The sequence below is a fragment of the Pseudorasbora parva genome, chromosome 4 (genome assembly GCF_024679245.1).
Source record: "Pseudorasbora parva isolate DD20220531a chromosome 4, ASM2467924v1, whole genome shotgun sequence".
NCBI classification, from domain to species: Eukaryota; Metazoa; Chordata; class Actinopteri; order Cypriniformes; family Gobionidae; genus Pseudorasbora; species Pseudorasbora parva.
The window spans coordinates 7,480,054-7,505,708 of record NC_090175.1 but is presented as its reverse complement, the minus strand read 5'-3'; the positions used below and the strand labels follow the sequence as shown (position 1 = coordinate 7,505,708).

The 25,655-nt window shown below is 38.9% G+C and overlaps 1 protein-coding gene across 1 annotated transcript in view; it reads left to right on the top strand.

The window, feature by feature from the left end:
- The window catches only part of LOC137073750 (adhesion G protein-coupled receptor E3-like), a 53,145-nt gene that overhangs the window by 9,481 nt on the left and 18,009 nt on the right, over positions 1–25,655 (top strand). The window contains exons 2-8 of the mRNA XM_067442459.1: positions 1,837–1,904; positions 3,612–3,650; positions 4,105–4,143; positions 9,478–9,840; positions 9,925–9,981; positions 22,451–22,813; positions 22,898–22,954. Of these exons, the coding sequence (XP_067298560.1) occupies positions 1,883–1,904; positions 3,612–3,650; positions 4,105–4,143; positions 9,478–9,840; positions 9,925–9,981; positions 22,451–22,813; positions 22,898–22,954 (940 nt within the window). The 5' untranslated portion in view covers positions 1,837–1,882. The remainder of the gene's footprint in view (positions 1–1,836; positions 1,905–3,611; positions 3,651–4,104; positions 4,144–9,477; positions 9,841–9,924; positions 9,982–22,450; positions 22,814–22,897; positions 22,955–25,655) is intronic.

Sequence of the window (25,655 nt, the reverse complement as noted above, 5' to 3'; positions counted from 1 at the left end):
GCTTCTCCCGCTCAGCGCAATGAAAGTGTAGAAAAGTGTTTTCTTCTGGTTTGGCTGATAATAAAAAATTGTTGTTTCTAAAGTTAAACTTAAGTTATTTTATTGGTCTAGGCTGTAGTTGTAAAAAGCCTACGTAGGCTAATAGACCAATTTATTTTCATTTACACATTTTAAATTACATGACAAGAAAATATATGTATAAACATAAATGTGTTTAATGTAGCTACAAATTATAACGTGCATTACAAAAATAAACAATAGCTAGGCTATAGAAAAAACACTTCTCTTTAATTTAGCCTACGTTTGAAGTTAACGAAAATGAACAATAGACAGCAGTTCATTTAATTTACAAATAACTTGCATAACAAATAATAAGCTAGCCATTTAAATTGTTCTGTGTCGGCCACGCATTCAGCCTTTGGAGGATCGATGTTTCGTTGACCGTCGTCAGTGAACATTCATTCATTCATTCATATATATATATAAACTTTATTTTAGCATCTAAGTCAGCAGTTTTCGTTTGTTTGTATTTTTTCTTATAATTCTGAGTGACAGATGTCACATTTGATTTAGCCTATTTTTCTGTGATATTTGTTTTAGTTACGGTGTTGACATAGGCTACAGCAGGCTATAAGAAAAATAAATGATTGCACGGACAATTCCTATCCAGTGTCTCTCTTTCTGTAACGGAAATTTAAAAGAGAGATTCTGGAAACAACATCTAAATTTAGCTGGATCGGTCGGGAATAAAATCATTTATAGCGGGTGAGCACGGAGTGAATTTTGCGCGAGCGGATCGTGCGGTGCGGATTAGCGAGAGCAGGACGAAAATACAGCGCCGCGCAGATTATATTTTGAAGGCTATTTAAAGAAAGTGTATGGGGGAAAAAAGAAACAGCGAAAAGGGTGATAATGGACTGATTCCTCTTCTTGAGATAATGGTTGAGAAATAAATAGCATTTAAAAATTGGGGAAATTAAAGTTCATCTTGCTCAGGGCAGGGAACTGTGTGAATGCACTAACGTTGGACGTTTTATTTACTTCTAGCGCTTGCGCTGTTGTGTTCAATAGTACCCAGGCTACACTTGAGTTACCGACCGCTACCGTCTTTCACTGGAATCTGATCGAGTGCCGCGGGAATGCGGACCAGTCAAATCCTGTAGTCACCAGTGTGCTATGAATTCTGGGATAGGGAAGGCTGCGAAGTTATGGGAAGGTCCCATCTGCTGTACCCTTCCTTTGCCTGAGAACCGAAGGGCGCATTTTGAAGTCGCTCATGAATTGCGGCAGCCTTCGTCGCACCGCTGTGACGCAATCGCACTTCAAATGCGGCCTTCAGAGGTGCAGCTCTCCCTTTGGGACAGCCTACGTAGTGCCGCTGTGACGTAATCGCACTTCAAATGCGGCCTTCAGAGGGTGCAGCCTTCACATTGGGACAGTCTTCGAAGTGCAGGTATGACGTAATCGCACTTCAAATGCGGCCTTCGAAGTGCGCGCACTTCACTTTGGGACACAGATGTTGTTTGTTATACACACCCTGACGAAGGCATGTAAAGCCGCAACGCGTAGGTGTCTCTGTCACCAATTTTTTAAATGTTTAAGCCATGAAAAAATAAAGGCTTTTTAACTTTCTCAATACACCCATCGAGTGCCTTGGACTACTTTTGCATTTGTGTATAATTATATTTAGTATTTAGTTCAATTAAATTACAGAAAAAATAAGAGTAATCCCTTACTTTACTTTTTCAAGGGAAAAGTAATTAAACTACAGTAACTAATTACACCCAACACTGGTCACAATGCAATGTCTAATTAGTTTATTCTCTGACTGTAAAGGAAACTCTGAACTGGTTTGTGATCGAGAGATACACCGGATCGTCAAATGGCTTCTACCTTTCATACAAGTAAGTATTGTGTTTAAAGGCTGGTTCTTATTGCTCCAAAAGCTTTATATAACGGGCAGATGATAAATGTTGTCTTCTCAAAATTAGAATAGTTTTTTATTTATTTATTTATTTACATTTATTTAACCAGAAAGACTCTCTGAGATTAAAAATCTCTTTCACAGGACTGTCCTTGCCAAAATGGGCAGCAATAATTCAGTTTTATCACAACAATATTACAACACAAAGAGATTAAAAAAACGCTTTAAAAAAAGTTACGTATTGTTGAGTCAGTGTTCATTTGTCGAATAACTGTTTTAAAATGGTCAAAGACAGCAAATGTCATTTAGGTTTCGATTGCAGCGAATTTCAGTCGGTAATTAGCCTAGAAATCTAGACGCACCCTAGCGGCAGCAAATTTAATCTGCCCGTGAGTGTCGTCTAGGAACTCTCAATACCCTTCTGAGATGTATTCCCCTCACTCTGGACGGGCCAATCACATCGTGTATAGAGTCGGTGGGCGGGGCCATAATGACGACGGCCGAGTTGTGTTTGCGAGCTTGCAACACAGAAACTGGCGAACGGCGGCGGTCTTTCGAATCAGCTTTGACTGCGATTCTGGAAGACTTGGAGTTAAGCTTTTCTTTGAGAAAAGAACAAAGAACGGCACTGAAGTCATTCTTAAAAAGGGAAGATGTGTTCGGAGTTTAGCCGACCGGATACGGGAATGTTTAATCTGTCAGCGAGCTCTGCTTCACCTTCGTTGCTCCGGTTGGTTGTAGCGCTATCCTATCTCGTGCAGAGGGGGTTTGAAAGACAACCGTTTATCCGCCCCTCTGATTGAGCTGTCAATGGGGAGTTTCCAGACCAAACATCTTGATGTGGGTCTGGCTTGTCAGGCTAGTCAGTAATCGCTTTATATATAAAAGCCTGTTTGCCTAATTCAGATCGAACAAAACGAACAGACAAAATATAACTAGTTTGTGAGCGAAGAAAGTATTTCTAAACAATTTTCTGTTTTATTAGACAGCAAAGATAAGATGGCAATATCCCCAAAATGGCCTTATATATAATTAAATACGAGAGCATTTGTCTTCTGAGAAGCAAAGAAGACCATCCAACTCTGTTATACAGAGATGAGTTGAGCATTTACAATCTGATATAAATCTTAAAGCACCATACTAAACCACATCTAAAGAGGATAGAGGATATGAAGGTGCGAACTGATACACTACGTCTCCATAGTCAAGCACAGGTAGAAACGTAGCTGTAATCCATTTCTTTCGAATGAAAAACAAAGCTTGCTTCAAAAATAAAACCAAAAAAATAAAATCTTCAGTTGAGTAATATGAAGAAGAAGAATCACCATCAAACAACACGTAGTAATATGCCGAGAGCTAGTGGACAAGGCCACTTATTACATTATAAAGTAAGCACTTTGCTTTAAGAGAGGAGGCTTAATCCTTTAATTCAATGTTCAGCAACTTCCCTGTCGCTACGTTAGTCCAGATAATCAAATAATCAAAAGCAAATAATCACAGGGGAGATCCACTCGCAGAGATAAAATTCTTCGCTTCACTTATATCAGAAAACAAGAAGATCTGAAGTTAAAAGAAACAACTAACATAAAAATCTAAAAGCAGCTTACACAGACATAGACGTGCCACCATCTTGGAATTCAACCCAATACACTTTCAGTTGTTTTATTTGATTTTCTTCCTATTTCAGGTTTTCTAATCTCACTGAAGACCATCTCTGTTATTCTGTGTGAGTATAAACTGTGTTTTTTGCTTTAGTGTTCACTTTTGCCGTCAGTCTGAAGCTTCAGCTGGCTTCACGAGACTACAGGTGACGACTTCAGAAGAAGTGAAATATGACACAAATCATACTGTATAGATTTCTGTTGTGCTTTTTTTTTTTTTTTTTTTTTTTGTCAGTTTGGACAGAAAAGGCTTAAGAGTTTCATTGTGGAAAATATAGGTTAGGATAATATTTCCTGTCCATCCTACAGTTTGCTGTGATCTGTAATTCTGTCTTCATTTACTCACCATCATGTTGTTCCTGACCAGTTCTTTTTCTTTCACAGAATTATTAATTACTACAGACTAACTATTCCTAAAGCCTGTCAAAGCTGTTTTTATCATGTGTTTATTTGGCCAGTTGACTGCTGTTTCATTTCACCCTTTATATTTGTTCATTTGTATTCATAATTATTTTTCAGATGTCTTCTCAGCTGTCACACCGGTGATGACATCTACTGGTAATGAACTCCAACACTAGTCTGCATTTTCTCATATTGCTTTGAATTGAACAGAATAGTGTTGTACAGTCACCATTCACTCATTTCATCAATGCATTGATCACATTCTGCCTTTTCCAAATATTCTGTTTTGGTTATGGGAACATAAAAAATAAAATAAAAAAGTTCCACCGACATTAAGAAAACCGGACATTTTAAGGTTAATTCCTGAAACAATCTTTCAACTTAATTTTGATTAACAATTGAACATTATAGGAAAGTTTATTTTGTAACGTTCCAAGAGCATTAAATTATCCAGCTTTTCTGTTAGTGGAACGTCATTTAAAGGTTAGTATGATGTTCCTGAAAAAACTCAACATACACAGTGAAGTCCTCCTCAAAAAACTTTAGTAATGTATCCAGTGGAGAACGGTAGAGCGACTTGATGCCGGAGGTGGGAGTAAGTCTCAAGTCTTAACCTTCCAAACTCAAAGTCATTTGTTGTGACAATCAAGTCAAGTCATACAAATGTTCGATGATTTAACTGAATTTATATATTAAAATGAGCTACAACTACAGCTGTTATGGACTATGAGAGTTTTATTTACAAAAAATGCAATGCGTATCAATATTACGAGTGTGAAATCGTGTCAAATATATATCGTCTGGAATGTATATTGTGTGAAAGGTATACTGAGATAATGCAAGTGCTACGCAGTCTTTCTTTTTTGTAGGTTGGGGGTGGTGGGGTGGGGGGTTCGTACGTATAATACGCCATAAAGTGCATTTCAGCACGTGAAAAACTGTGTACCATAAGCACACCAAAACTCATTTTAGCATATACATTCCACAAGATTGCACACTTGTACTATTTATGTTGTATTTTCATGAGATCGGGCTCGCAAAGCATACCATATCTGATATGGAGAAACAGGCAAATTCTTGAGATGTCTGCACAAAATTGAGGCACTAAAAACAATACCATTTATATTACATAAAGACAGCGGCAATGTTTCAAACCCAAAGTAAAATAAAACTGGATTAAACTTGAAAGGCGGGACATGTTTACTTCCATTCAATCCAGCTAAAAGCAGGATTTTGAGGGATCTCATTAATTCAGAAAAACAGAACAAATTATTTTTTTCAAGAAAAAATATCTCATAATTCTGAGATAATTAAGTCATTAATTCAGAAAAACAGAGTAGATTTTTTTTTCTCAAGTGAATGCAATAAGCTTCTGTACAAAAGTAAATTCAAGAGGTCAGTTTACTACAAATGTGTGTACGCCATATAGGAAAAGAGACATTTATCTATAAAGAATACAGAACTGATCTATTGTGAAAGTTTATGTGATTTGTAAATGACATTGTTTCACTAGTCAATGACACTATTCACATTTTTGTTTCTTTGTTCATGTACAGTTGTACCGTTTATAAAGACTACTCTCTGATTGTGGTCAAACATGTTCATAAGTGTAAATGAAATCATAAACAAATGAGATGACAGTCCTTCTACATGACACTGCTTAATGCTAAACAATCTATATTTCTGGACGTCTCTCCGGTCAGTCTGCGTAACATTGAAAAACAGCAAGACTCACTTTTCATGCCAATGTTACACTTTTAAACTATTGCACTTAGTTTAATATCATAGATACACACATCTTTTGTGTGTGTCTCTAAACAATAGTTGAGAAATGAATGGCGGTTAATAAGTCGGTGCTCTTAAAGGGGCGGTGAAACACTCAGTTTCAGTCAATCTCATGTCAATCTTGAGTACCTATAGAGTAGTATTGCATCCTTCATATCTCCGAAAAGTCTTTAGTTTTATTATATTTGTAAAAGAAATATGGGCTGTACCGAGTCTTTCCGGAAAAAAACGAGCGCCTGAAAGGCGTATCGTGTGGGCGGAGCTAAAGAATGACGAGCGCCCGCAAAGCGGTGACGTCCTCAAGCGTGGAGAAACCCTTGCTATCGATCTCAGCTAATACAGATAATGATCCAGAATCTAATTCGGAGGCTGAAATAGAAACAGCAACAGCAGGACGTCCGTCTCTGTGTTATGGACTGTATTTAATGGCCTGTCAACATTTGTGTGTCTTTACTCTCAGTTTATGAGGACATGATTCGGTTTATGGACTATTGTATGCGACCAAACCTTAGTAGCAAGCAAAACGGTTTTGCACGTCAGACTAGTGTAGCGTTATACAGAGAACAGCAATGAAGTCCGTTAGAGCATTTGAATGACGAAGCACGCGATCGTGTCGTTTACTGATGTTTACTCACGCGACAATAGCCAACAGCACAGACATTTGAAGCAGTTTTACTCACCGGCTGCTTCCAAAGCAGGACCGAACCTTTATCGCTGGGACCGCTCCGTCAAAAACACACTTCTTGGAGCGTGGAGATCCACTTTGCGATGCGACTGAAGCATTTCTGCGTTCAAATCGGTTCAAATGCAACGCTGCCTTCCCAGAATGCTGTGCTGAAGCGTTGAAGTCGCTAAATGTCAAAGTGGAGGAATGAAGTGGAGCGCGGACTATAACCGACATTAGTGTTCACGGATGACTGGATCTGCAGCTGAGAGTGTTTATGGGCGTGCATTTCCTCTCTCTCCCTCTAGTCACGCGCGCGCGCACCCTACCGGGAGAAGAGCCCGTACGGCCCATACAAGGACCTTCCACTCTATTAACGTCAAGTAGACCCATACTCGAAAAAAACTCTCCGAAACTCGTGAGAAACCGGAAGGAGTATTTTTAACACAGAAATACTCCATCAAACGTCCAACATTAGTTTTTGAAACTTTGTCTATGTTTAGGATGGGAATCCAAGTCTTTAACAGTGTAAAAAGCTCAGTATGCATGAAACAGCATTTCACCGCCCCTTTAAATAAGTAGTAATTTTAAACGAAAGGTATGATGAGCCATGCCTTTTTTTTTAAATTCTGTTCACACCAATACTCTGATACCGGTGTTTTAGATATCTGTAGTGTAGAGATTGTGATCCAGAAAACAGACATTGTGTTTTATGTCTCAATATTTTGTTATTCTTTTATGAAAACGTGGTAAGCAGTTTTTGGTCCTCATCAGTAGAACACCAAAATGTTTTAACTAAATATGTAGTAATAATTAGTTAGTTCCATATTTCACTTGTATTTGCTAGCTGAGATCATTTACAGTTTTATGTGCAACAAATTCTGTCCCATCAGAGTTGTGTTCTAGTTTGAGCATTGTTGTTGATCCACACGTTTAAGAGTGTTAGTGTTCTTCATCAACGTTCACACAAGTCACATCGTTTTTCATAGTGGTCCTTGACAAGCCAAGAGGACGCACTTCAGCTCGTGAGAACTCTTAAAACTTTAAATCCAAATGATTATTTCATATACTTTATATCATTATAGATCGTTTTATTTAAAACAGCATTTTACAGCCGGTCGGTTTGTGGAGGGGGTGTGAACCAGCAATAGCTTCCTGTACACGTGAACACAAACAGTCCGGAGAACGGAAGGTCATGAGGTGACAGTAATAAAATAATAAATCATATGTCATAAAGCCATAAATCTTATTTTGACATTTAGTCTGTAATATTTTCTTCTTAGGTTCACAAAGAGCTCAAATGAATACCCATTGTTTAAAAGAATTGTGAAAGCATGTATTATATTTATATTAATATTTAGCTACTTATATGAACATAGTATATGAATTCAAAGTGATTATAATTCATATCATATAATAAATAATTAGCACCAAAAGATGCACAATTTAATTTCTAAAGTTCTTATAAACTGCTTTAATTTGGAACGAGAGAAAGAGGGGGTGTGGCTTTATTTCGTCTTTACTTGCAGCTGATTGGTCCAGTTTGGGTTTGAGATCTCTAACCCAGAATAAAACCGTCTCCAGAGCAGGTTAGCCGTGTAGTGTCAGTTACCATGATGATGAACACAGATAAAAACCAATCCACCTTCTTGAGCCCCAAAAACCAGAGTTTGCTCAAACTAATCTCAAACTTACCTGGGTAACAACTGAAACCAGCTTTGTGCAACAGGCCACAGGACGCGAGGAAAAGACGTGAGGACGGAGGAATTGAATCAAGTGAAATGATATATCCTCGCTCCCTTTAACGTCACTTTAAAGCGGCGTCAGTTAATGATGACTCTGCACCGCTGGATTTATTCGGGATTCTTGAACATTAGAGATAACTATTTATATTGTGAGCTTCAGCCTCCACAAAATACCACATATGTCCATATTTTAATTAATATTACCAGTTATTATTAACAACGAATTCCAGTTATTAATTCGTTGTGTAGTATTAGTTTCTATTTGTTTCTTTCATTTTCTTGTGCTTTGATATAATTCTGCAACGGTCAGGTGTTGTTATTTGACAAACATTTGTGTCTTGTACATGTTAACATCATAATAATGATGAATAAACTGTGGCATGATATGAAGGGGAGGAGAATTAATGCTTGTGTCACGTTTAGTCGATAAAACACTTCAGCAAAGGATACTCCAGTGTGTCCTCGCTCATGACTCCTCAGGAAGCCTCCTCACTCCTCCATCCTCGCCTCCTCGCGGTGCAATTAGAGAATTGAGATCTCCTACAAGATGGCTGAGCTCCATCGGTTTCTGGGTCATAGGATGGAGGACGGAGGAGCGAGGAAACGAGGAGGGATATTGAGAAGCACCCCCTATCTCTGAAGATCTCAGCAGAGGATTAAACAACTCCACAAACAGCATTACCAGCTTCACACATTACTAACCAGACTGACTTTATTTCTGTCAGACGACTACAGAAGCTCTTACTGAGAATTAAAGTTCCCAATAACCAAAGTTATGTTCAAAAGACGTCTTTTCAACGTCTTTGCCACTAGAGGCAGACGTTGAAAAGACGTCCACTGAGGAGCCGGAATGAAAGTTTTGATGACGTCTGTTTTGGACGTGACCTGCACGTCTGATATAGACCCTCATATTCTTATCACTGACCAGAAGTGTTTTTTTGTTTACCAGCAATACTTTTTATTGCAACAGATCAGACATTCTGAATGAAATGAATATTGCAAAATCCGAGAGTTTAACAAAACGCCACACAATAGTTTCTGGTGAATCTAGAAATATTTGTCTGTATTTTTTAAGGATGCTGTAAGTGAACGACTGCTCTCGATGTTCATTTGTACTGTAGAACTCAAGGATGGCAGTTCTGCTTTCCCTTTATGCTGTCATTTTTTTCTTAGTAATAAATAAGATGGAAATTACATTTGGAATGGAAATGTCTTCTGTTGCACTTGTAGATAGATTTATAATATGTTTTTTCAGAAACCATAAAGATATTTTCATAACAGCTAATCTCTCTGCAGACCCCTGCTACAACTACACTGTGCTGGACAATCCATGGAGATCCATCAGTAATGGAAATGGCAACATGTGTGACCGGTCTGTCTCCTGGAGCGGCTGGAATCGTCTCTTGATTAATGGTGTCAGTGCTCATATCCCAGACACGTGTGTCCCATGGGGTCGCTGTGGCACTTATATCGCACTGTGGATGCGTGGTGGACACCCAACAGTAACGGATGGAGTCGTCACTCGAGATGTTTGTGGTAATGATGGCAGTTACTGCTGCTATTACGGGTCTTATCCCATTAAAGTCAAAGCCTGTCCAGGCAGTTATTATGTCTATGAGCTGGTTAGTCCATCTGGCTGCACTTTTGCATACTGTGCAGGTAATAATATTCACAAGAGCTCTTTCTACACATTCATGATATTTGTGTTTCTGTTCATTAATCACTATTCATCCAATCTTTCAGACACTGGCAGTGTTACCATCAGCTCTACATCTGTCACACCAGTGACCGTCACACCTGGTAATGTAACACTGTGTGTCTCTATTGGCTTATTTTCTGAATGTTTTCTAATGTATGTACAGATCTGTATTATTGGATAGATGTGTGCTTGTGTCAGACGAGTAGAATATTTGCTGTTAAATACAGTAAATATATGCCAGTCTCCTGCCTGAGCATAAAGGTCATGTAAGATGAATGTAGAGTAATGCCATCCGCTCGTTCTCTGTCTGTCCATCATTAACACTGTCGTTCTGAATAATCCACACAGAAACAGTCCTCATGTGTTTTCAATTATAAAAACTATAAAATATAGAAATTCTGCTTAATTTAGAGCAGAGGCTGTTGATGGAGCGACACATCTCATTCATCCTCTCTGTACTAAAGGCACATGATCTTTGTCTAGAGTTCAGTTTAGTCTGCTATGATTGGCTATTTAGGTTTAAACATACATCTGATTGGCTGAAGAATGGCTGAAATCACACTCCAGGTTGAAGCTGATCTACAGAGCAGGGTATGAGAGCACATTCTGCATCTCTTGTAGATATAGGGGCTGCTGCGGACGGTCCCTGAGCGGTGGAAGGCATGAGTTAATGTGTCCAGCAGTTAATCAGTGCTAGAACCAGAGCTCCTCCCACTGCATTTTGATTGGTCGACCGATTCCGCATCATAACTACTCTTGTTGTTGTCATGGTTGTTGTTGCCGGTTGTGCACATTGGAATATTTTCATTGGGAGAAACGTTTGCTTTTATTGCTAAACAAATCTTACTATTCTTCTTTCCTGAAAAGCCCGTAGTTACATGCGAGATTAATATTTCTTAAAAGATTTTGAAAAGTATTTTTTGATTGGCTTATCCATTACCACTCGCAGTAGTCCACATGCACCTTGACTTAAGTAGATTAATAAAAAGTTACTAAAGTTAGTTAATTAAAGTTAAACAAGTTCCCTTTCTACTTGAAGTAGAAAATGTTATTTTTCCCTCATAATATAAAAATGTTTGTTACTGAAGTATTGCAGCAGTCTGGTTGTCCACTGTAATTTTAAACATACATTACTTCACATGGGCATCTGACTTCATTTATATAAAATAATAAGAGCATCTTACTCACATAAAAGTGAGTTTTTATACTCACATAAAAAAAAAAAACAACTTTATTCAAGTTAAAACAGACACTTTTAACCTTAGGGACCCCCCCCCCCCCCCCCCCCCCCCCGCCCCCAGAAAAACCAAATCCCTCATTCATCCTTTCAGATCTACCAGCGCAGTACATCATGCACACAACACTCAAATAAGGTCAGCACAGATTTGGCAGAACTCGCTGCAGAAGTCTGGGTGGACATCTTCACAAATCATTTAAAAAAGTTCCCTGCTTCTTCCTCTGCCTACATATCCTACAGGTTAGCAAAGAAAGGAAATATTTCAAATGTTCATTATAATGTTTTAATTCATCATTAGAAGCAAAACTCTCTAAAACGAACAATGCATTCCTGGAGTGCAGTTTTTGAATGTGTATCCACATTGCCTACAAGTATCCAGTCTGTACATTTGATAGTCCTCCGCCTTGTAGGATGTGGAGAAAACAGTCCGATTTATGACACCTGTACACACGTAGACTCACACACATTTAAAAATACACACGGTTGGAAACAATAAAATAATTGGCAAAAATCATCTGAATTTCTTAAGATTTTTTATAAAAATATGTAACAATTTATGCAAAAACTACTAGAGAACAGTCATCAAAAACACTGATAAATAGTTCAAACAATTTCCTGAATCGTGATCTTATGAGCTTAAGGCTGAGATATTAGATTGTGCAGACAGGTGCTGCGCTCCACTCCACCTTAAAGCTCCACTGTGTGATATTTTCCCCCATCTAGCGGTGTAAAGGTTTATGACCATCCAGAGAATAATAGTTGAAAGAAGTAAATATACATTAATGAGCACATATATTTTTGAAAGAACTGTTTTTAACTCAGAATAAACTAAAAAAGTTACACAGTGTAGCTTTAAGACACACACTTGTGAACTTCCCTAAGCACTTCCCCTCGGGGGAATCCCCGCCGCCATTTTGAAGTGCGTTCCACTTCGTGAAGAGGACAAGGGAAGTTTATATGGACAGACCCTTGATCCCTCGATTTTGACCGAGTGAGCGAGTCTACTTCATATGTACACTTCAGGCAGCTTCATATACCACAATGCAACGCGATTGTGACGTCGCCGTATATCGCGTTTAATTTACCCCACCACAAACAACTCTGATATTTTAAAAACATTTAAAACAACCCAAACACATCCATATACATATAGAATGCTGCATTAAACTATTTCGTAAAGGAAAAAAATAAATAAATAAATCAACTCCAAAGAGGATTCCAAGTGATCAAGGGCTGAGGGCGTTCCAGTTCAGTCCATTGCAAAGTTTCCGCCAGTAGTGGGCTTCCGCCACTTAAAGGGGCCGCACTATATTCCAACTCTTAAAGGGGCCGTGCTATATTCCAGCTCTTAAAGGAGCCACACTATATTCCTGCTCTTAAAGGGGCCGCACTATATTCCTGCTCTTAAAGGGGCCGCACTATATTCCTGCTCTTAAAGGCGCCACACTATATTCCTGCTCTTAAAGGGGCCGCACTATATTCCTGCTCTTAAAGGGGCCGCACTATATTCCTGCTCTTAAAGGGGCCGCACTATATTCCTGCTCTTAAAGGAGCCGCACTATATTCCTGCTCTTAAAGGGGCCGCACTATATTCCGGCTCTTAAAGGGGCCACACTATATTCCTGCTCTTAAAGGGGCCACACTATATTCCGGCACTTAAAGGGGCCACACTATATTCCGGCTCTTAAAGGGACAGCACTATATTCGTCACATGCATTCCCTCTATTTCAGCTCTTAAAAGGGACACACTATATTCCTGGTCTTAAAGGGGCTGCACTATATTCTTGCTCTTAAAGGGGCCGCATTATATTCTGGCTCTTAAAGGGGCCACACTATATTCCGGCTCTTAAAGGGGCCACACTAAATTCCGGCTCTTAAAGGGGCCACACTATATTCCGGCTCCTAAAGGTGCAGCACTATATTCGTCACATGCATTCCCTCTATTTCAGCTCTTAAAAGGGACACACTATATTCCTGCTCTTAAAGGGGCTGCACTATATTCTTGCTCTTAAAGGGGCCGCACTGTATTCCAGCTCTTAAAGGAGCCACACTATATTCCTGCACTTAAAGGAGCCACACTATATTCCTGCTCTTAAAGGGGCCACACTATATTCTTGCTTTTAAAGGTGCTGCACTATATTCTTGCTCTTAAAGGGGCCGCACTTTATTCCAGCTCTTAAAGGGGCCGCACTATATTCCTGCACTTAAAGGAGCCACACTATATTCCTGCTCTTAAAGGGACCATACTATATTCCTGCTCTTAAAGGGACCACACTATATTCCTGCTCTTAAAGGGGCCACACTATATTCTTGCTTTTAAAGGTGCTGCACTATATTCTTGCTCTTAAAGGGGCTGCACTGTATTCCAGCTCTTAAAGGGGCCGCACTATATTCCTGCACTTAAAGGAGCTGCACTATATTCCTGCTCTTAAAGGGGCTGCACTATATTCCTGCACTTAAAGGGACCCCACTATATTCCTGCACTTAAAGGGGCAAAACTATACTCCTACACTTATAGGGGCTGCACTATATTCTTGCTCTTAAAGGGGCCGCACTCTATTCCTGCACTTAAAGGGGCCGCACTATATTCCTGCTCTTAAAGGGGCCGCACTATATTCCTGCACTTAAAAGGGCTGCTCTGTATTCCAGCTCTTAAAGGGGCCTCACTATATTCCTGCTCTTAAAGGGGCCGCACTGTTTTCCAGCTCTTAAAGGGGCCGCACTATATTCCTGCACTTAAAAGGGCTGCTCTGTATTCCAGCTCTTAAAGGGGCCTCACTATATTCCTGCTCTTAAAGGGGCCGCACTGTTTTCCAGCTCTTAAAGGGGCCGCACTATATTCCTGCACTTAAAGAAGCCACACTATATTCCTGCTCTTAAAGGGGCCACACTATATTCCCGCTCTTAAAGGGGCAGCACTATATTCCTTCCCTTAAAGGGGTCACACTATATTCTTGCTCTTAAAGGGGCCGCACTATATTCCTGCACTTAAAGAAGCTACACTATAGCTGTCTCCCAAAGTGAAGTGCGCGCACTTGGAAGGCCGCATTTGAAGTGCGATTGCGTCACAGCGGCACTACGAAGGCTGTCCCAAAGTGAAAGCTGCACCTCTGAAGGCCACATTTAAAGTGTGATTCGGTCACAGCGGTGTGACGAAGGCTGCCGCAATTCATGAGCGACTTCAAAATGTGCCCTTCAGTTCTCAGGCAAAGGAAGGGTACAGCAGATGGAACCTTCCCACAACTTCGCAGCCTTCCCTATCCCAGAAGTCATAGCACACTGGTGACTACAGGATTTGACTGGTCCGCATTCCCGTGGCACTCGATCAGATTTCCCATAAAGACGGTAGCGGTCGGTAACTCAAGTGTAGCCTGGATACTATTGAACACAACAGTGCAAGCGCTTGAAGTAAATAAAACGTTTAGTGCATTCATACAGTCCCCAGTTCCCTGCCCTGAGCAACCAAGATAAACTTTAATTTCCCAATTTTTAGTTGAATAAATGCTGTTTATTTCGCACCCATTCTCTCAAGAAGAGAAATCAGTCCATTATCTCTCTCTTTACTTTTTCTTCCTTTTTTTCCCCTACACTTTCTTTAAATAGCCTTCAAAATATAAACGGCACGGGGCTGTATTTTTGTCCCGCTCCCGCTATCCCGCACCGCACCATTCCGCTCGAGCGTAAAATTCACTCCGTGCTCACGCGCTATAAACTATTTTATTCCCGACCCGACTGATCCAGCTAATTTTAGATTTTGTTTCCAGAATCTCTCTTTTAAATTTCCCTTACAGAAAGAGAGACACTGGGGATAGGAATTGTCCGTACAATCATTTATTTTTCTGTCAACACTGTAGCTAAAAATATCACAGAAAAATACGCTAAATCAAAAGTGACATCTGTCACTCAAAATAAGACAACATGCAAATAAATGAAAACTGCTGACTTATGCTAAAATAAAGTTCTTTATATGAATGAATGAATGAATGAATGAATGAATGAATGAATGAGTTAATGTTGTTCACTGACGACGGTCACCGATAGATCGATCCTCCAAAGGCTGAATGCGTGGCTGACACAGAACAATGTAAATGTCTAGGCTATATTATTAGCTTAGTTATTTTTGTAATAAACTTTATAATTTGTAGCTATATTAAACACATTTATATATGTTTATACATATATTTGCTTGTCATGTAATTTGAAATGTGTAAATTAAAATAAATTGGTCTATACATTAGCCTACCTAAAGCAGGCTTTTTACAACTATAGTCTATTTATAGACCAATAATATAACTTAAGTTTAACATCAGAAACAACAGAAATTTAAATGATCAGATAAACCAGAAGAAAACACTTTTCTACACTTTCATTGGGCTGAGCGGGAGAAGCTGGAGCTGGACCGGGATGGGGAATAATGCACTATAGAGACTCTGGTAAGGTCTGAGCGGGACATCATCTTCTGGGATGGGATGGGGAATAATGCATTATAGAGACTCTGGTAAGGCCTGAGCGGGACATCATCTTCTGGGATGGGATGGGGAATAATGCACTATAGAGACTCTGGTAAGGCCTGAGTGGGACATCATCTTCTGGGATGGGATGGGGAATAATGCACTATAGAGACTCTGGTAAGGCCTGAGCGGGACATCATCTTCTGTGATGGGATGGGGAATAATGCACTATAGAGACTCTGGTAAGGCCTGAGCGGGACATCATCTTCTGTGATGGGATGGGGAATAATGCACTATAGAGACTCTGGTAAGGCTTGAGCGGGACATCATCTTCTGGGATGGGATGGGATGGGGAATAATGCCCAATAGAGACTCTGGTAAGGCTTGAGCGGGACATCATCTTCTGGGATGGGATGGGGAATAATGCACAATAGAGACTCTGGTAAGGCCTGAGCGGGACATCATCTTCTGTGATGGGATGGGGAATAATGCACTATAGAGACTCTGGTAAGGCTTGAGCGGGACATCATCTTCTGGGATGGGATGGGGAATAATGCACAATAGAGACTCTGGTAAGGCCTGAGCGGGACATCATCTTCTGGGATGGGATGGGGAATAATGCCCTATAGAGACTCTGGTAAGGCCTGAGCGGGACATCATCTTCTGGGATGGGATGGGGAATAATGCACTATAGAGACTCTGGTAAGGCCTGAGCGGGACATCATCTTCTGGGATGGGATGGGGAATAATGCACTATAGAGACTCTGGTAAGGCCTGAGCGGGACATCATCTTCTGGGATGGGATGGGGAATAATGCACTATAGAGACTCTGGTAAAGCCTGAGCGGGACATCATCTTCTGGGATGGGATGGGGAATAATGCACTATAGAGACTCTGGTAAGGCCTGAGCGGGACATCATCTTTTGGGATGGGATGGGGAATAATGCACTATAGAGACTCTGGTAAGGCCTGAGCGGGACATCATCTTCTGGGATGGGATGGGGAATAATGCACTATAGAGACTCTGGTAAGGCCTGAGCGGGACATCATCTTCTGGGATGGGATGGGGAATAATGCACTATAGAGACTCTGGTAAGGCCTGAGCGGGACATCATCTTCTGGGATGGGATGGGGAATAATGCACTATAGAGACTCTGGTAAGGCCTGAGCGGGACATCATCTTCTGGGATGGGATGGGGAATAATGCACTATAGAGACTCTGGTAAGGCCTGTGTGGGACATCATCTTCTGTGATGGGATGGGGAATATTGCACTATAGAGACTCTGGTAAGGCCTGAGCGGGACATCATCTTCTGGGATGATCACGGCATATTTCCACTGTCCGCAGCTCTGCAGGGCTGAACCGGTCGACGGCTGGCATCATGTCATAAAAAGTAGACAATGCATCTGAGATGATGAGTTGAAGAAAAATAAGTAGGCCTAGCCTACTTTAAAAACAAAGACTTGGACGTAATATATAAATCTTTAAATATATTGTATTATATTGTATTATATACATCTGCTGGTGAAAATAATCATTAAACTCTTGCTCCTAAAACCAGCGGCTGCTGTATGATGTTGGTTGCGCGCTTTTTTCCCCAATATATCTGTGGGTTGTTTGGGATGAGCTGTAAAACGGGGACATTTCCGGGGACAGCTCCATTCGGGGCCAGAACATTAAAAACCAGGACTGTCCCCGGGAAACCGGACGTCTGGTCACACAATCGTTGATCCAAGTGATTGACAGGTGATGCCAGGCGGCAAATGACAGGTTGGGTCAAACCATCCTGGTATGGGGGAGATTCGGGGTTTTTAGGATAATGAAATTGAATAGCCTTCTGAATATAAAATAAATTTTATGAACTTATATTTCACAGAAATATTTATGAAATAATTATTTTAAAGGATTTTTGCATGGATGCCACTTTTTTAAATATATGTAGGCTATATTTTAAAATCTCCCGTACCCCCGGAGTGCCTTCACGTACCTCCATTTGAGAACCACTGATCTAGAGTTAATTTTTCTAGCTGACTAGTTAATTTGTGTGATATTTTCTGAGGTAAATGTGACATGACATTGTTTAAGAGCTTTTTATTGACGTTTATTAACGTCTGCGCAGTTGAAACTGATTGATGAGACAAAACAGATTTCATACATTATACTGTATCTTTATGTTCATACATGTTTATTCCATGCTGTATCTATTAGTAAAGTGCAATATTCAAATGCAAAAAAAGAAACAAAAATAACATTTTAATCCACTGTCATATTAAAGAGATGGTTCACCCAAAAATGAAGATCAGCCCATGATTTACTCATCCTCAAGCCATCCTAGGTGTATATGGCATTCTTCTGTCAGACGAACACAGATTTATTAAATAATATCCTGGCTAATCCAAACATAATAAATGGCAGTGAATGGCAGCCCAACATTTGAAGCCCCAAAAAAGTGCATCTCACCATTATAAAAGTAATCCAGACGGCTCCGGGAGGTTAATAAAGGCTTTCTGAAGTGAATCGAAGCGTTTGTGTGAGAAAAACAAACAAACATATTTAACACATTATAAAATAAAATGTCTAGCTTTTGACGGATCGCCTTCCACATTTAACTTCTGAAATAAGTGTAATGCCTCTCGAAGTTCAAAAGGTTTACGCCACGTCCGACGTCATCGCCGCGCCAGTTACACTTTTCCCGTAAGTTTAATACGGAAGGAAGTTACATATTTGACATTATAACTTGTTAAATATGGATTTTTTTTTTCTTCAAACGCATCGATTCACTTCAGAATGTCTTTATTAACCCCCGGAGCCGTGTGCGTCACTTTTATAATGGATGGATGCACTTTTTTCTAAGCTTCAAATTTTGGGCTGCCATTCACTGCGATTATAAAGCTTTAGATTTTTTTTTTTTAAAATATAACTTTGATTGTATTCGTCTGGAAGACCAGCCCGATCTCACGAAAATGTGTGTAAATAGTACAAGTGTGCAATGTGGTGGAATGTATACGCCAAAACTCATTTTGACATGCATATGATACTGTAAGGCCGCCCAAATCGTCCCAATGGAGGCTAACGATCGGCGGTTGAAGGTCGCTGCGCGTTCGGTCTTTTCAGCGGGGAAAGGGGATTTTATTCCAATTCCTCGTTATCTGACTCCATTTCATCATAATTTAGAATTTAGGTTAGAATGCCAATTGGTTATTTGGTCATTCATATTTAATAGTTTAACTACACATTTAATTATTCCGTTTAACCCTTTGTTGAAATTATACCCAACCTGAATAATTCCAGAGCAAGTCAGAATCAATCAAAGTGTAACAATTTATTTACAGTCAGGTAAATGTATAAAGCCAATTACATAGTCAATTCAAAGGTAATCCATATAACATCAAATACTCTGAAGTAAAGAATGAAATGTATACCTGACTTCTGAAAACTACATAATGCTGGCTAACTTGAGACATCCAACATTACGGGCTGACCAGTTTAAAGTGTCAAGCCCTGAGCTCTTTGTAACATTCCCTTAAATACCCAGAAACAAATGCACAAACTCTTTCAAATGTAAACACAAGTTCACAATAGGAATTTGCATTGATCAAGACTTGTATTGATCCAAAGGCCAAATGGCTGAAAACCACACCCACCAAACTAAGACAAGATATCTTTAAACTCTTAAAACATTGATTATCTTTTGGTTAACTTCTGTGAGGATGAGATCTTTGTACCAGTCGCACTGAGACATTTCAAATGATATCAAACACATATAATACTGTGTCGTGAGGATTGACATTGTAATATAGAGATTTTGTGTGTATTTTCAGGTGATCTCAGCATGAGACAGGGAAGGAACTGGGGGAGACGGGGTATATAGGGAAAGATGTAGATTAGCTGATAGTGAGGTGAGACTTGCGTCTCCAGTGGTGTGTGAGGGACAGTTCAGATGTTAATTTCCTTTATTTTCTCAGAGAGTCCTTGTTCTTCATTCAGACATTTCGGCATATACTAGTTTTTTCAGTCTTACAATACGCTGTTTTCACGTGCATATGATGCGCACTTTATGGCGTATTATACGTACGAACCCCCCACCCCACCCTACTTAAAGGGATACTTCACCGCTTTTTCATATTAAACAATATTATTCCCTTAACTTAAACGAGTTGATACATACCTCTCTCGTCTCAGTGTGTGCTCTTAATCTCTCTGACGCACGCTGATGATCTGATAGCATTTAGCTTAGCCCACTAAGCCCAGTTCATTCACTATGGTACCAAACAGAGATCAAGTTAGAAGTACCAAACCCCTCCACGTTTCCCCTATTTAAATACAGTTACACGAGTAGTTGAACGATCAAGTATGGTGACAAAATAAAACATGGCGCGTTTCTAATCGGATTAAAAAAGAGAACTATAATGTATGGCGGAATAGCACTTCTGAGAGTACTTCGGCTCGGCGCAGTAAAAAGTCCCGGCCGAAACATCTTCCCTCACACCTCCCTATTGACAGAAATGAGAGAGTGAGAGGGAGGAGTATTTTGTCACCATAATTGATCGTTCAACTACTCGTGTAACTGTATTTAAACAGGTAAACGTGGAGGTGTTTGGTACTTCTAACTTGATCTCTGTTTGGTTCCATAGTGAATGAACTGGGCTTAGTGGGCTAAGCTAAATGTTATCAGATCGACACCGCGCGTCAGAGAGATTAAGAGCACGCACTGAGACGAGAGAGGTATGTATCAACTCGTTTTAGTTAAGGGAATAATATAGTTTAATATGAAAAAGCGGTGAAGTAACCCTTAAGAGCGCGTCATATACACACCATAAAGTGCTCATCATATGCACGTGACAATAAGTTTTGGCGTATACATTCCACGACATCTATTTATACGCATTTACATGTGATCGGGTTGGGAAGACACCTATGATGGCTTGAGGGTGAGTAAATCATGAGGTCATTTTCCTTTTTAGGGTGAACTTATCCTTAGTTATTTATTTCACCTGTATCGATTCAAACTCACATTTAATAATTTAAGGATTTCCATGAAGCGTGTCTGTGTCTGATGGCGATCTGAGAGAGAGAGAACATCAGTGAAGAGAGATGTAGTTTCATCCATTCTGTAAACCAGTTCAGTTTTTTGTCAAGGAGCAATAGATTCTAAAAAATATATTTGATTAGGTTTATTGACAACATGTTGCGATGTTTAGACTATAATGACTCTTAATGTGCACTTTGGATGCAAACAGCGATTGAGTCAGGCATAAGATCCCTTTTGTGGTTGTTTTTGGTGTTTGTTTCTGCAAAAAATATAATTGTGTATTGATGCGTGTTGCTGTGATTTTCATTTGTTATAGTTTTAGTCTAAATCAAATGTAATTTACAAATGAATATTATTTGCAAATGAATATTATAATGCGATTAATACTGATTAAAGCAGCTTTGAAACCAACTAAAGTGAAGTTTTCATTACTAAATTTAATTAGTTCAGATAACTTATCCAAATAAGAAAAACTTAAAAAAAACTATGCTAAAAGATAACAAAATATATTAAGTAAACAAATATCTTTTTTTTCAGTGCACCGTTATTGTGTTAAATTTGACACATTGTCCCTGAGCGCACACACTACATGGGCTAAAACTGACACAACATTTAATTTTTAACACACACACACACACACACACACACACACACACACACACAGACACACACACACACACACACAGACACACAGACACACACACACACACAAAACAGAGAGAGAGAGACATGCACGCACATATATATATATATATTCATATTTTACTTCACATTAACATAAAAATATTGTATGAATAATCCATAGACTGTAAAAAAATATGGACGTAGTGTCTGTGACGTCACCCATAGGATTCTGATAAGCCGTTCTGAAGCTTAAAGTATGGGCGAGCTGGGCGTTGCCATCTTGTGAGCGAGTCATCGCGTGTCACTCCCGGATACCACGCCCTTAATTATGCAGAACCTTAAGGCTTTATATAACGTAAACGAATGAGTTATAAAAAAATTCACCCCCATCAGAGTTGTCATGAAGATCAAAATTAGCCTTATAAGCCAAAACCACAATTTGTACCGGGCTGTAAACATGTTTTTTTCTGCTTTCAAGTTGAGAATTTTAACATGGGGCTCAATGAGATTCTGCTTCTGGAGCCTGTCCCTAGTGGCCAGTTGAGGAATTGCAGTTTACATTACTTCCGTATTGGCTTCAAGAGAGATCGCGGGAGGTTGCCGCTTGAAATAATCAAGTGAACCCAAGTTGCTTCAGTTCAGCAAATGTTTATCTTAGATTGACTTTAGTAAAGTCCTTTTGCTCAGAAATCTTTTAGATTTTTATAAAGTATGAACTATCAATAAGATAATAATAAGTGAAGTTTCTGAGATATTAAAGGTGCCCTAGAATGGAAATCTGTATTTACCTCGGCATAGTTGAATAATAAGAGTTCAGCACATCAAACTGACACACCATGAGCTTTAAACACAGTTTCCTCCTTCATATGTAAATCTTCTGAAGATGACACTGAAAACTGACGAATCCCATCATAACACCGACTGTGACGTAACCGTCGGCATCATTCATATTTATTGATTGGAATTTAACAGTTTTGAGAACAATTTAAATAAAATAAAATAAACGTGAACAAATTAGTTATTTTCTGTTAAATCTATTTATTTATTATTTTTTACAGTGTACACACATTCAGGGTGATTTACAAATATATGACAATTTGGAATTGCAGGACATGTAAAATCATTAAAAAAAAGAAAAATAGTGAGCAAGCATTTTGGAATTGTATTTTGTTAATACATTTATATTGAGACTTTGATATTAATGTTTTCAAGTTTATCTCTGTAGACCCCTGCTACAACTACACTGTGCTGAACGATTCATGGAGATCCATCAATAATACAAAAAACATCAGGTGTGACCAGTCTGTCTCCTGGAGCGGCTGGTATCGTCTCTTCATTAACAACATCAGTGCTCATATCCCAGACACGTGTGTTCCTCAGTACAGCTGTGGCACTCATATCGCACTGTGGATGCGTGGTGGACACCCAACAGTAACGGATGGAGTCGTCTCTCGAGATGTCTGCGGTTACTATGGCAGTTACTGCTGCTATTTCGGGTCTTATCCCATTAAAGTCAAAGCCTGTCCAGGCAGTTATTATGTCTATGAGCTGGTTAGTCCAACTGTCTGTTATTCAGCATACTGTGCAGGTAATAATATTCACATGAGCTCTTTCTACACATTCATGATATTTGTGTTTCTGTTCATTAATCACTATTCATCCAATCTTTCAGACACTGGCAGTGTTACCATCAGCTCTACATCTGTCACACCAGTGACCGTCACACCTGGTAATGTAACACTGTGTGTCTCTATTGGTTTATTTTCTGAATGTTTTCTATCTACAGATCTACTATTGGATAGATTACAGTATTTTAGACAGTAAATATATGCCAGTCTCCTGCCTGAGCATAAAGGTCATGTAAGATAACTGTAGAGTAATGCCATCCGCTCGTTCTGTGTCTGTCCTGAAGGCCGAGTGTCCACCGAAGCGTTTCTTCACGCGGCCGGCTGGCGTATTCAGTTGTTTTCAGTGGGAGTGTCGTGTTTTTAGAGCACCGTGACACTTTTCTTCAGTGATTCTTCTTGTTAACATCAGGGGTGAATTCCAGAAAGCAGGTTATGTGATTTACCTGGGTATGTTTAAGATTAAGTTAGCGGATAACCTCAACTTTCAGTTCCTAAAATGAAGGTAAATGTAAGTAACCATAGCAACTCCCTTTGAACATAACCTGCTCCGGAGCCGCTCATGATCAGGGTTAGTTTGCTTAAGAGGTGTTCAGATGTGTGCTGTATAATTAATATAGTTATTAATATATATAAAAAAAATGTATTCAGTTATATAATATACATATTATATATTAATTCTAAAGAATTAGATTTTTTTTAAGTTAAAATGTTAATTCAATTAAAATATATATGTATTTATTTTATTGTTATCTCACAACTAGCACCAATCAAACAATATAATCCTAATTCACAGTGAATAAAGATTACTTATTAAAAGAAAATGTTGAAAAAAATGATTGCATACCCACCCAATAGGTGGCGATGTGCATTAAGTCGGTTATGTAAATCGCCATTAAACAAAAGAAGAGGAAGTAGAATGGCTTAGCGTCCGTTTCCATGGTGAATCATTGATTCGTTGCTCTGTTGAGAATGTCTTGTGTGTTAATCGGACATACCTTGCGTCCCAATTCGCATACTATCCATACTAAATAGTTTTCGAAAATATAATTAATATGTCCCAATCCGTAGTATGCTGAAAAGAGTAATCCAAAGATACCGGATGGTCTACTATTCGTTCGGGTCACATGACGTCACTGTAGCTTTGCGCCGCCATCTTTACGACCAACGGTCTCAGTAACGCCTGCGATATGTTGTGCAGTTGGCCGTAACACCCGGCGAAAGAGGAACCCTGAGATGGTATTGTATTATTTTATGAAGAACAAACTGTTAAATAATAAATATAACTATTCCAATCTTCCTGTCCGATCATAAAGGGACGATGTTGTATGTTTCTGAAGGAATGGATGAATTGTATGCTTTTGGTATGTTCTCTTTGGAGGCTTTACACTGCCGTGTGTTTATGAGCTCAAGTGTTTGATTGAGATTCTTTGATGGTTCAATGAATCAAAAATGGGTCAGGAAAAGTCACGGAGACTCGGGTTTGATTAATTCAGTTCGGGAATAGGGTTTCATTTACCGCACTAATTTAACTCATTTGCGGCATTAGGGATCCGCTATCAATATGTGAGAGACTCCCAGAACTTCCAGGAGACTTGGGGTGTCTTCTTCTCTTCATGTTCTTTCAATGAGTATAAACACATCTGACATTAAAGAACATTATCCACGACAGCTAGCCGTGAGCCGTGGCTAACAACACCTCTCTCTCTCTCTCTCTCTCTCTCTCTCTCTCTCTCTCTCTCTCTCTCTCTCTCTCTCTCTCTCTCTCTCTCTCTCTCTCTCATTCAAATGGGCCGTTTGGGCGGCCATACTGGGCGAGGTCGATCGTAAATATGCCGTCGTTCTATTTGGTAGTGACGTAGGTTCTTTTGATTGAACTCTTAAAATGGGTTCCATATAGAACCTTTTAGAAGTTCCAAATACATAGCGCCTGATAGAAGCTTTTAAGGTTCTATATAGAATGTCGGTAACACTTTAGATTACGGCCCGGAAAGTACTGTATAATTAAAGTGAATTTACAGCATAACTTTCGGTAATTATAGTGTAACTATAAAGTAAGTATATGGGAACAATATGTAATATTGGGGGAATAAAGGGGTAACTATCAGGAAAATTTACAAATTATTTATACTGTAAGTATTCTTTAATTAAGGGGTAATTATACTGTAGGTATTCTTTAATTAAGGGGTAATTATACTGTAAGTATGTTTTAATTAAGGGGTAATTATACTGTAAGTATTCTTTAATTAAGGGGTAATTATACTGTAAGTATTCTTTAATTAAGGGGTAATTATACTGTAAGTATTTTTTAATTAAGGGGTAATTATACTGTAAGTATTTTTAATTAAGGGGTAATTATACTATAAGTATTCTTTAATTAAGGGGTAATTATACTATAAGTATTATTTAATTAAGGGGTAATTATACTGTAAGTATTCTTTAATTAAGGGGTAATTATACTGTAAGTATTTTTTAATTAAGGGGTAATTATACTGTAAGTATTTTTTTAATTAAGGGGTAATTATACTGTAAGTAATTTTTTAATTAAGGGGTAATTATACTATAAGTATTCTTTAATTAAGGGGTAATTATACTATAAGTATTATTTAATTAAGGGGTAATTATACTGTAAGTATTCTTTAATTAAGGGGTAATTATACTGTAAGTATTTTTTAATTAAGGGGTAATTATACTGTAAGTATTTTTTAATTAAGGGGTAATTATACTGTAAGTATTTTTAATTAAGGGGTAATTATACTATAAGTATTTTTTAATTAAGGGGTAATTATACTGTAAGTATTTTTA